The sequence below is a fragment of the Muntiacus reevesi genome, chromosome 4 (genome assembly GCF_963930625.1).
Source record: "Muntiacus reevesi chromosome 4, mMunRee1.1, whole genome shotgun sequence".
In the NCBI taxonomy this organism is placed as follows: domain Eukaryota; kingdom Metazoa; phylum Chordata; class Mammalia; order Artiodactyla; family Cervidae; genus Muntiacus; species Muntiacus reevesi.
This window is the reverse complement of record NC_089252.1, coordinates 75,777,063-75,789,147: the sequence shown is the minus strand read 5'-3', so window position 1 is coordinate 75,789,147 and position 12,085 is coordinate 75,777,063. Positions and strand designations below refer to the sequence as shown.

The 12,085-nt window shown below is 38.7% G+C and overlaps 1 protein-coding gene across 5 annotated transcripts in view; it reads right to left on the bottom strand.

The window, feature by feature from the left end:
• TCAIM (T cell activation inhibitor, mitochondrial) overlaps positions 1–12,085 on the bottom strand; it is a 36,235-nt gene that overhangs the window by 7,865 nt on the left and 16,285 nt on the right. For all 5 annotated transcript variants that reach the window (XM_065933149.1, XM_065933147.1, XM_065933146.1 and 2 more), the window contains exons 4-8: positions 11,352–11,505; positions 7,400–7,652; positions 2,619–2,741; positions 1,099–1,196; positions 744–835 (exon numbers count right to left, since the gene is read on the bottom strand). In XM_065933149.1, coding sequence (XP_065789221.1) covers positions 744–835; positions 1,099–1,196; positions 2,619–2,741; positions 7,400–7,652; positions 11,352–11,505 — 720 coding nt within the window. The remainder of the gene's footprint in view (positions 1–743; positions 836–1,098; positions 1,197–2,618; positions 2,742–7,399; positions 7,653–11,351; positions 11,506–12,085) is intronic.

The window sequence follows — 12,085 nt, the reverse complement described above, 5'->3', positions numbered from 1 at the left end:
TAAATGTTTATAGCAGCTTTATTTTTAAGTGGTCAAAAGCTGACATAACCCAATATCCATCAATAAGTGAATGGAAAAACAAACTGGTATATATCCACAGGACAGAATACTTCAGGGAAATAAAAAAATTAATTCTTGATACATGCAATAGCATGAATGAATTTCAAAATAATTATGCCAACTGAAAGAAATCAGATCCTTCCCAACATACTGTGATTCTACTCAGATACAAGGCTAGAAATATAAACTAATCTACAGTGACAGAAAGCAGACCAGTGGCTGCTTTGGGAGGGGGTGGTGGGATGGACAAGAGGGTTTACACAGGGACATGCACATAATTTTGTGGGTAATGGATGTGTTCACTCTCTTGATTATAGTAATGGTTTCACAGGTATTTACATATGTCATATCTCATCAAACTATACCCACCAAATATGCACAGTCTATTGTGTCAATTATACACAGTACATCCATTAAAAAGAAAACCAAAAAACCCAATAGAATGCAGGCCTTTAGGCTGTGCTTTAGAAAAGACTGTAAAATTTTCCAAATAAAATGGACTTAAAAATCAGTTATCTAAGAATTTAAACTACTAAATATAAAGCATCTGCTCTGCAAACAGCTGAAACTATGATTCAAAGTTTTTTTTTTAGTTTGTTGACATATTAGCAGTTTTCTGAAACAAAAGTATGTGGAAGACAAATCTTTTTGTTTGTTTGTTTTGCTTTTAAGCTTTTTCTTACTTTTGTCCAGTGGTGATGGACATCCATTGTTCCTAGCATCACATGGCCCACTGCACTCATCCCGGACCGGTCTGTAAATATTATTGTACATCCTGATGATAAAACACAAACCCTTTGGTCACTGTCCAGAGAGGCTTCATTTTTTTAGCACTGTGCAAATAATTACTTACATTTCATGTATCAATTCAGGAGTAAACTTGGTAGAAGTTATTGTTTCATTCAAAGGAACAGACTTAACAATTCAGCTGAGATCAAGTCACATCTACAAAGACTTTCAACAGTTTTCCTCTAGAATTTACAGATTTGTATAGCTGTTAAGGGATATGGATTTCGGAAGTGAATGGAAATTGTTTACCTTTCGCATTTTTAAGGGTTTCCAAGTTCTGCTGGGCTAGGCGGCCTAAACTGTGTAGCTGGCTGCAGCGGTGGGCGATACCCCAGCTCCTTTGCCACCTGGTCCAACAGAGCAGACAGGCCCGTTATCACCCGTGTGCCCCAGAGGGAGGCGCATGCTCACCCCCCCTGCCTGACTCCTGGAAAGCTCCAAGTGTAAACACTTTCCTTATAAATCTGATTATCTTCAACAATTATAATTTAAATACAGAAGAACACATAAGTACTATGTGATTCTGCAAGCACAGGATAAAGGTGCTATGGCAACCCACTCCAGTATTCTTGCCTGGAGAATCCCAAGGACGGAGGAGCCTGGTAGGCTACAGTCCATGGGGTCGCAAAGAGTCGGACTTGACTGAGAGACTTCACTTTCACTGTATCCAAATAGTCATGTGGTTCAATATAAGAAAACAGTCCTCATAATGAAGGTTGAAAGTAAAACAGGCTGCAGCAAAATGGTCACAGAAGTTTAAGCACCAGGCCAGATGACAATACCTCAGGGAGTCCCATGAAAGAATCACATCACCCACTCCTTAGGGCTGCAGCTGTTAAATCTATTTCATAATAAACTTCAGCAAATGATTTCTAAGTTTATGAAAACTTTTAAAAAAGTCATATGGTGATTACAGTTAATAGTACTGTATTGCATTTTGAAAGTTGCTTAAAGAGCAGATCTTAAAAGTTCTCATCACAAGAAAAACATTTTCCTAGCTATGTATGATGACAGATGTCAACCAGACTTATTGTGGTGATCATTTTATAATGAATATGAATAATGAATTATTAGGTAAAACACTCAGAACTAGTATAATGCTATATATCAACTATATCTCAATTTAAAAAATTTTTAAAAGTCATGCTATATAACACAGAACCAAAGTATACAACTTTTTTTTCCCTTCCCTTTCTCTTTTTTCTTTAGTTGTTTAGTCAGACGTGTCCAACTCTTTGCGACCCTATACACTATAGCCTGCCAGGCCCCTCTGTCCATGGAATTTTCCAGGCAAAAATACTGAAGTGGGTTGCCATTTCCTTCTCCAGGGGATCTCCCCTCCTCAGGGATCAAACCTGCATCTCCTGTGTCTCCTGCATTGCAGGTGGATTCCTTACCTGCTGAGCCATCAAGGAAGTCCTCCTTTTCTCTTTATAAACTCAAATACCAATCTTATATGATGGAGAAATACTGATTTTTTATATATTATATGCATATGGAAAAGTATATTTTTCTTATAAATCCATTGTTATTATGCTAAAAAATTATTATGCTAAAAATGTCAGTATCTAAACCTTACTCCACTTTTTCAAATAAGAAATTCATAATGGTTTTCTTAGATAAATATTTGATTAGTTTCATAAAAAGATAATTGAGTATTTAGTGAACAGAATAATTAAAGATGCAAATATTTAACTGTTAGAAACCTTTACCAATAGGTAACATACACTTATTTTAATCTATAAATCAGATTTTCTCTTCTTCATTACCTGATATCTGACAGCTGCAACTGATGAGACAGTTCATCTTTTAAACGATCTAGTTCTTTTCTAAGTGGCAAACTATTCTTCAGCTTTTTAATAGCACTTTTCCCATTGTTATCTAACCAGGAACTAGAAAGAAAAAAAAAACACAGAGATGTACACTTTGCAATACTAGCTATAATGCAAACATTTCTACTATTGAAACACGTGTTCATTACCTTAAAGCAGCCCCAATGTTAAACCGAGTTTCCCATCAAACCTTTACCAAGTTATAAGTACTCCTGCCAAGTCTACTTTTAGAGTAAACTCCTACTTCTAAAACAGGCTTCTTGGAGAACTGCCAGTACCTGTTAATCATATTTTCGTTATGAGAACTTCCTTAGCCTATCAAGAAAATTAAACTTGCATTACACCAAGCTTTTTACTAGACTTCCAGAGATGGAGTGATTTTTTAAAAATCAAAGATGCTTCAAGGACATCTCTGGTGGTCCAGGGGTTAAGACTCCATGCTTCCAAAGCAGGGGGTGCAGGTTTGACCCCTTGCTGGGGAACCAAGATTCTGCATGTCCCAGCCTCCTTGCCCCCAAAAGGCTGAATATTGAGGAATTCTCTGGTGATTCAGTGGTTAGGACTCTGTGCTTCTGCTGCAGGGGGCATGGGTTTGATCCTGGGTTTGGGGATTAGGATACTGCATGCCCTGCAGTGTGGCCAAAAAATAAAGAATAGTAAAAAAAATAAAAGCATTAAAAAATAAATAAGTTAAAAAAAATTAAACCTCCATTATGTTTATTGCCTTTTCAGAAAGTTCCAGTAGGCCTTCACTTACATCAGTCATCTCCATGCGAGGGCAGGGCTACCCCTTCCCCAACTAGAGCAAATGATGTGGTTGTGCAGCCAGGTGGTGAAAAAGTCAAGTCAGAAGACGGACCGAATGGTACTGGTGTCATTTAAGAGGCACTATTTCCTGATGAAGGAATTTGCGAAGGTAACTCTATGGATTCTAACTGGGTAGATTCAGTTTCTTCCTTGGTCTTCATCTTGTCTATTAGCACCCTGAGTTCTCAGCTCACTGCAAACCCTGCCTCCTGCCCCATCTCTCTGTCCAAAGGCTCCCACTGCTCAGACCTGACCAGTCAGCGCCCACCTCCTCCTCCCAAGAGGGTCTGTTTGCCCCTTGGTTTCTTTCCACCCAACTGAGAGGTCGCTCCCGTCTCACCTCTCCCCACCTTTATTGTTCTCCTACAACTACATCACGGGCTCAGCAGAAAGATGTTCTCTTAAATCTGCATTTCTGAGAACATTTACCTTAGTGAAGTCTTAAAAGAGAAAATGAACGTCAAAGTCTGCCTAGGGGTTAGAAGGGGGCGGCTTTCAGAGCAGAGCTGAAGGCAGCCGAGGTGGCCCTGTAGCAGCGCGCTCCTCCCACTCCCCCTCCGAGGCTGCCTCTCCCTCAGTGTTATAACGGGCACAGCACGGGCATGCTGGCTCTGGCGCCGGGCCTCTCTTTCCCGAGGGAAGTCTGCACAGACAAGGCCTGGGTCGTGCCTGGGAGGCCGAAAGGCTGCTGCCGGAGTGGCCGTGGTAGAATAGCAAGCAGACTCCAGGACCAGAGGAACATTTTGGGTGGAGGTGGAGTGGGCCCTGGGTACAGCTGAGAAAGAGAAAGCTCCAGGGAGGCTGGGGGAAGATGGTCTAAAGCGCCCCTCCCCAGGACATCTGACACCCCATTGGACACCTGTCAGTGACAGTCAGGTGTTATGATAATGGTGTAGAAAGGCTCATTTGTCCATCTCAAAAATGCCTGTCAAGTAAACCTTCTTAGGGTTCCTTTTAATAGTCACTTTAAAGGTTTTAGATGTTGTAATCTACAATATTTAAAAACTAATCAAGTTGAGGGAATTCCCTGGTGGTCCAGTGGTTAGGACTCCACACAGGGCATGGGTTTGATCGCTAGTTGGGGAACTAAGATCCTGAAAGACATGTGGTGTGGCTGAAAAAAGAAAATCAACTTGAAACTCTCAGAACCAGTCAAATATTTACCCTGAAGGCCTAACAGTATAAGGAAGACACATCTAGCAAGGAATAGAGAGATAACCAACTGGAAGAGAATATATGAGCTTCTATGAGAACAAAGGAAGAATGAATTACTTCTGCCTGGAAAGTTCTACAGAGCAGGTGATAAGTGACCTGGAACCTGAGACATGGATCAGGTGTTCCCAGGCGGATTAGTGAGAGCAAAGGGCATGCCCACGAGGCTAGTACACAGGGAACTGTGAGATGAACCAGATCACACAATGCCTGGGGGTGGGATGGGGTGTGAGATGAGACTGGAGATGGGTGTGTGTGTGTGTGTGTGTGTGTGTATCATAAAATGTCTTGCACATTGTGATGAGGAACTGGAACCTTGCACTCTTAAGTAAAGGTGTCCTTTTTTTTTGGCCGCTGCAGGAATCTTAGCTCCTGGACAGAGGTGAACTCGGCCCCCTGCAGTGGAAGTGCAGAGTCCTCATCACTGGACCGCCAGGGGAGTCCCTACATTCCACATTTTTTTGATTCACTAATTGTGTGCAGTTGTTAATAATTCTTCCTACTCCCCCTTTAAGAATATTGGTAAAGACTTTGTCGTTTCTGCATGGTGTGTGAGAAATAAGAAAAATATCTTACTTTACGTCATGAATATTAGCTATTACAATTTTTACATTTTCCCTCATTCATTAAACAATACATATTAATTTAAATTAAATTAGGCAAGAAAAAGGATGATTTGTAGACAAATGAATTATCAAGCAAATACCATGTTTCCTTCTGGGACCAAATGTCTTAAAATGTGGACTGAAATAGAATCTTATGATTATATATTCATGACCTGATTATTTGAATTCTTACATTTATGTATAAAATTTAAGTGGCCTAGTTTAACAATTTTTGTGTTTTGCTTTTAAACCCTAAGACAAAAAATGAAGGTTCTACAGTTGGCATTTATCTATCTATGTAGATATTAGATCTATCTATGTGATGGTTTCAGGTGAGCAGTGAAGGGACTCAGTCATACATATACATGTAGTCATTCTTCTCCATTAAATTAGTTTTAAAGGGACTGCAAGATCTGTTATAAACAAGGCTAAAACATGTTAAAACATGTAATGCTGCATCATTAATTTCACTTGCCAAAACTAAGAAAAGCTATATAGCTAATAATGGGGTTTACTTCATTGTCTGACAAGATACATAGCAATGGATACTGCATTTTGTCAATAAATTAGAATGTTAAATTTCCACTGACTTCAATTTCTAAAACAATGGTTTACTCAATTTATGTTCTCTTCTTTGAGAGGAGACAAGTCAAAAATGACATGATTTGAGCTAGTGCTGGGCTTTCCTGGTGGTTCAAATGGTAAAGAATCCATGAGAGCATCAATTAAAAACACCTATGGAGAAAATCAAGAATTCATAGTAACACAACTCATTTACACTCAGGAATTTTCTTTAAGATAATGTATCTCTTACTAAAAGAGCAGATACTTTTACTAAGTCAACACTAGTGAAATTAACAGAGGCACTGTTCCACTCCCCCCCAACAAAAAAGAATGGGCCCTCTGCATTCATTGCTGAGACACTCTACTGCTATTATCTGTATTAAGCTACTTTACATTTCCATATTAAACCTTGAGTTCTCCATACTGAGCCTACAGCACTTCACAGTCACACTTATTTAACGGTTCTTTAATTCAGTGTTAATAAAAATGCTGGATAGGTTTTATGAATCTGTGAAGCAGATTAGTATTAGAAAGAGAGATGATTAAAACATAGTCCCTACTCTTAAAAACTCATTATCTATTAATAGTATAATAAAATATAATGTAAGAAAGTCTTTTATTAAAGACTCAAGAATTTTACTAGATGAACTACATTCAAGTAAGGAAATTATACTTGGCTTGGACAAGGAACCAGTGAAATAGCAGTTATCTCGGGGAACTTGGCTTTTCCCAGTTCCAATCTTTTTTCATTAGTTTGCCAGCTGCCTAACTCCGAGTTCAGGGTCTCTGGAACAGTCTTTTCACAAGGGTTACACATTTAGCACCAGACCAAAACTGTACCTCATGAAACACTCAACTGAACTGCAGGCTAACTGCTTCTCTGAATTTCTTTAATAGGTTATTCTTAAGCCTCTTGACTCAACGGTGCAACAAATCTTATTCTTGCTCTTTTGCTCTGACTTATCCAATCCCACTTTTTTCTATACTGAAAGGTATAGGTAACACATTCCCAAGCTTTGGTTCATCTGGGCATACTGTGAGGAATATCCTCTTAAGGGTATAAGCAGAGCAATACCCTCTTAATGGTGTAAGCAGAAGCCTCATGGGCTAGAATCCAGTGCATGTAAGGCTGAGACACTCTTCTAGCTCATACTCAAAACAAAACAATTTTTTGCATTTGGTATGAAAAGGCCAAAAAAAAAAAAAAAAAAAAAATCAAATACCATTCGAAGTATTCTGGCCACTTTGAGTAGGAAGAATGAAATATCTTTTTTTGTAATGGTTACTGGGTTAACTACATTGATAACATTACTTTTCCTGGAAAATTAAACTTTTACTTTTATTTTTTCAATTAAAATTTTTTCCTTTTGCATGTACTGCACAGCATGCAGGATCTTAGTTCCCCAACCAGGGATTGAATCTCTGCCCCCTGCAGTGAAAGCTCAGAGCCTTAACCACTGGATCACCAGGATCTTAGACTATAATTTTAAACATAAACATAACATTAGGTAAGTAAAAACTTTTACATACGTTAGGGTTGTTTCCGTTCTCCAGACTTGCTCGAGGTCTTCATCAGGGTCCTTGAATCCAGTAAAGGAGTAGTAAGACTTGTCCCATTTGATGGGCCTGTCAGATGTCCTTTTGGCCTCTTTGAGAGGCTGGGAATGCACATTAGTATTCAAGCTTTGGACATGTTCAATAGATAAACTGCAGGAGTTGAGAATATATAATACTGTGCTTAGCAGATCTCTGGTGTGCAAAGTAAATTTGACTGCTCGAAATCCTAGAGAATATAATTCCCCCAAACAGTTAATACAGATGATTATTTGCTTTACTTTAAAAACATTTTTTTCATACAACATTTATAGAATCAAAATCTTTTAAAACACTCCATTACCAATTAAAATTCATCCTATTGAAAAATCATCTGTAAATGGAAAATGATGTCCCTTCTCCAGAACTGTACCATACTATCTTGATTTATGAAGTTCTCTGTCAGCTCCCTTTTCTAGTTTGGCACCAGTGATCCCGGCCCAAGAAGAGGATTGAGAATATTTTTCAATGCTGTTCATAAATTGTATCCCTACAGTCTGAGGAATGGGAAAGCTCTCCTATAAGCAAGTGTCCACCAAAGAGTCTCCAGGGCTGAGGCCCAGGGGAAGGGTAGAGGCAGGGGAGGCTGACGGGGACAGTGGTTCGTGGAGGGGGTCACAGAAACTCATCTCAAATTTTCTCTATGATTCAAAGTGACTGTGCTTATACTCCCCTATCCCCATCTTGTGACTCAGTATTTTCAGAAGTGACTCAAAATTCCCTAATTTTTTAAAAGTCAGCACTTCACAATTTGATTTTAATACAGGTAGTCACTGTGCTCAGACTAGTAATCTAATTTGTTAAGTCAACAACAGGAAATCTACTGGGTTCCCTCACTACTTATTGGTTATTAAACTTGGCAGTAGTTGAATGTGTATCACTTTTCAATCAATGTTCACAACGGGTGCCATTATTATCTCCTTTGAAATGTGAAGAAGCATAGGCTCAAGGGGTTAAGAATAGTGAGTGTGGGTTTACATCAGAGCTGACACCATGCCAAGCTTTGTCCCCACTATAAATAACATGCTGACCCCTTTTTCTTCAAAAATTTTTAAAAATTGGTTTTAAAAATTTACAAGTATTATATAAGTACATCCTTATTATAAAATGATACATATAAAATAAAAGTCTGTTGACAGGCACACAATTTCACTAGATACAATCCTATTAACATTCAAGTACACACTGCCTTATATGGTAGCTACTAGGCATACGTGGCTATTTAAAATTAAATTGATTAAAATTAAGTTAAATTTAAAATTCAGTTCCTGGTCATACTAGCTCCACTTCAAGTGCTCAGGAGCCATACGGGGCCAGTGCCGGCTGTACAGACATGCACACACACATACGCGTGACGTCACTGCAGAAGGTTCTCTGAAATAGCACTGCTCTAGACCTTTCCTATGTGCTTCGTATGCATGTTACACATGACATACACACTTATGCCTTTGCACACACACACCCCTATGATGTGAACCGCTCCATTTAAACATATAAACTCAGCTGTGTATGACTCTTTGTGACTCCATAGATGGTAGCTTGGAGGTTCCTCTGTCCAAGGAATTCTCTAGGCAAGAATACTGCAGTGGGTTGCCATTCCCTTCTCCAGGAGATCTTCCTGACCCAGGGATTGAACCCAGGTCTCCTGAATTGCAGGCAGATTCTTTACTGTCTAATCTACCAGGGAAGCCCCTTATAAACTACACCATTCTGCGTGTATTACTTCGAATTTGCTCTTGTTATTTAACCTGGGGGACTCCTCCATATCTGTATGTATATGTCAACTTCTTTTGTTTTAGTAGTGCTATGCTAATCCACATAATGAATGGGGCATAATTTATTTTACACTTCTGAAACTGATGGGCATAAAAATTGTTCTTAATTTTCCACCGTTCTATTCAAGGCTGAAATGTGCTTTTTTTCGTGTCTTTGCCACTGATGACAGTCATCACAATCTATATTGCTCTCAGAGATACCTATTCTGCCTGCCACACAGATTTACAGAGTCTAGAACATGCAGACTAAGAAAGAGTTTTTAGTTGAATCACTGATGGTAATGTGAGAGAAATACTGGTAGAATTATTCTAGGCAGTGAAAGAGGAAAGGAAAATCCAAGTTCCTGCAGTTGAGGTTCAGAAGAAATAGTTTATCCTCAGAAGAGATGAGTCAAGGAGTAAATCTCAATTTCTCTCTTAATTTACCAACTCCATTAATCACTTAATTCAATGTAAGAGCTGCTACATAGTTTGGAATGCCTGTGCCAGATTGCACGCATCCTTTATTGGGAATATTATCTACTTAACTTAGTTTGCATTGATTACTAAAGCTAAACATTTTTATATGCTTATTGGCTACTTGCTGTTTAGTCACTTAGTTGTGTCCGACTCTTTGCAACCCCATTGACTGTAGCCCACCAGGCTCCTCTGTTCATGGAATTTCCCAGGCAAGAATACTGGAGTGGGTTGCCATTTCCTTCTCCAGGGGATCTTCCCAACCCAGAGATGGAACCCTCATCTCCTGCTTAGCAGGTGGATTCTTTGCCCCTGAGTCACCTGGGGAGACCCATTGGCTATTAATGGGTATTATTTCTTGAAGTGCCTAGACACTGTTTGCCAATCTTTGTAACTGAGCTACTCTTTTTTTTCTGATACCTATAAACTCCTTATATACTAACATTATCTTTTTCTCACTTATGCTATGTCTTCTCTCATCTCTTAATTATTTTTCACAATCTATTTTTATTTAGTAAATGGTTCAAAATTAACCATTAACTGAAAGTAGAGGATTTTTCTCTTTACTCAGCCAAAGCTGACTACAGCTATTTGTTTTAGCATTAATTCACAGAAAACTCTTAGTAAATCTTTAAATTGTTTTAAAGTTTATTCTAAAAGAGTTATTTCCTCAAGAATGACAAAAAGGATGGATGTTTAGAGAATAATGGACCCACATTTACCCTTAGTTTTAAGTATTACTGGGACTTCCCTGGTGGTTCAGAAGGTAAAGAATCTGCCTGCAGTGCAGGAGACCCAGGTTCACTCCCTGGGTCGGGAAGGTCCCCTGGAGCAGGAAACGGTAACCCACTCCAGTATTCTTTCCTGGAGAATTCCATGGACAGAGGAGCCTGGGGGGCTAGAGTCCATGGGGTCGCAAAGAGCTGGACATGCAAAGCAGCGACAAAGGACCAAACAGAAAGCTGTATATTTAGACTGATCAGATTTTAGAAATAGCATGAGGCTGGGGTTAGAGAGTTCAGAGACCCTTATTCTGTCTCCATGGTCCTGGAACATTACTAAGTTACAACTGGGCAAATACTAGGTACCTCACAGGTACTTTGAGGACTAGATAAGAAAAGGTAAGCTATACTTTAAAAAAATAAATTGTCATATACACATTTAATAAAACAGCACTGAAATAGGAAGGGGACAAACAGAAACATTTTAGTATTCTACTCAAAAAAGTTTAAACATAAAAAGTGGCTCATCCATATACACACTGCCATCCATAAAACAGCTAGTGGGAAGGTGCGTACCGCACAGGGCGCTCAGCTCTGATCTCCGTAATGACCTAGAGGGCTGGGATGGGGGTGGGGTGGGGATGCTCAGGGGGAGGGGATGTATGTGTACATATAACTTATTCACTCTGTCATACAGCAGAAACTGACGCAGCATTGTAAAGCAACTATCCTTAAGGGAAAAAGAAAAAAGGAGGCTCATTGAACAGAAGTAGACAGGAATAAAATCTAACTCCAGGAAAACACTTGATTAAATGATATTACTTTCTATGACAAGACTTCACTCCAAAGGTCTTCTAGCAACTTTTAGGCAGATTGAACTCATAGCAAATGAAGCCTGCAAGGGTGCAAGGGAAATATGAGAAATAAGACATGTACCAGAAGTGCTGAAGTGTTCCTGGCCATCAGAGGGATTCTGATCTGTTTCTCTTACATAAAACACAAGCTGGGTTGGTTTCAAAGACTTGAAGCCTGGTTTCTGAAGGTTTTCTAAGTAGGCACTTAATCTCTTAAGGGAATTTTCATTGACTTCCTGGAAAAAAAATATTGAGACATTTATGTACAAAATTGAACAAGGAAACATCAGAAATTATATCCCAACCTTTTAAACACATTATTGAGTGTATTAAAGAATTTAGTACTAAAGAAAGTTGGGATTTCATAGGTCCTCGGTACAGGATAAAATTGAATCCACACCTCACAACATGTAACTCCACAGAGAAGAGATATTAAAAAAAAAAATGTAGCTACGAAAGTATTAGAAGAAAACATGGCTGAGTTCCTTTATAAATGAGATGTAGAAAAAGCCTAACTATGACTAAATATCTCATGGAATAAATGATTGATAAATTCAGTTACATAATAAAAACTTAATATAGTACAAGGAACTATATTCAATATCTTGTGATAAACCATAATGAAAAAGAATATAAAATACATACATATGTATAACAGAATCATTATGCCATATAGCAGAAATCAACACACTGTAAATCAACTATACTTCAATCTTAAAACAAGCTTAAAGAAAGAACACATAAAAAACCACACACACACACATACACACACAATTCTATAGAGAAAAACTGACTCTCAGCTATATTGTGTTGAGG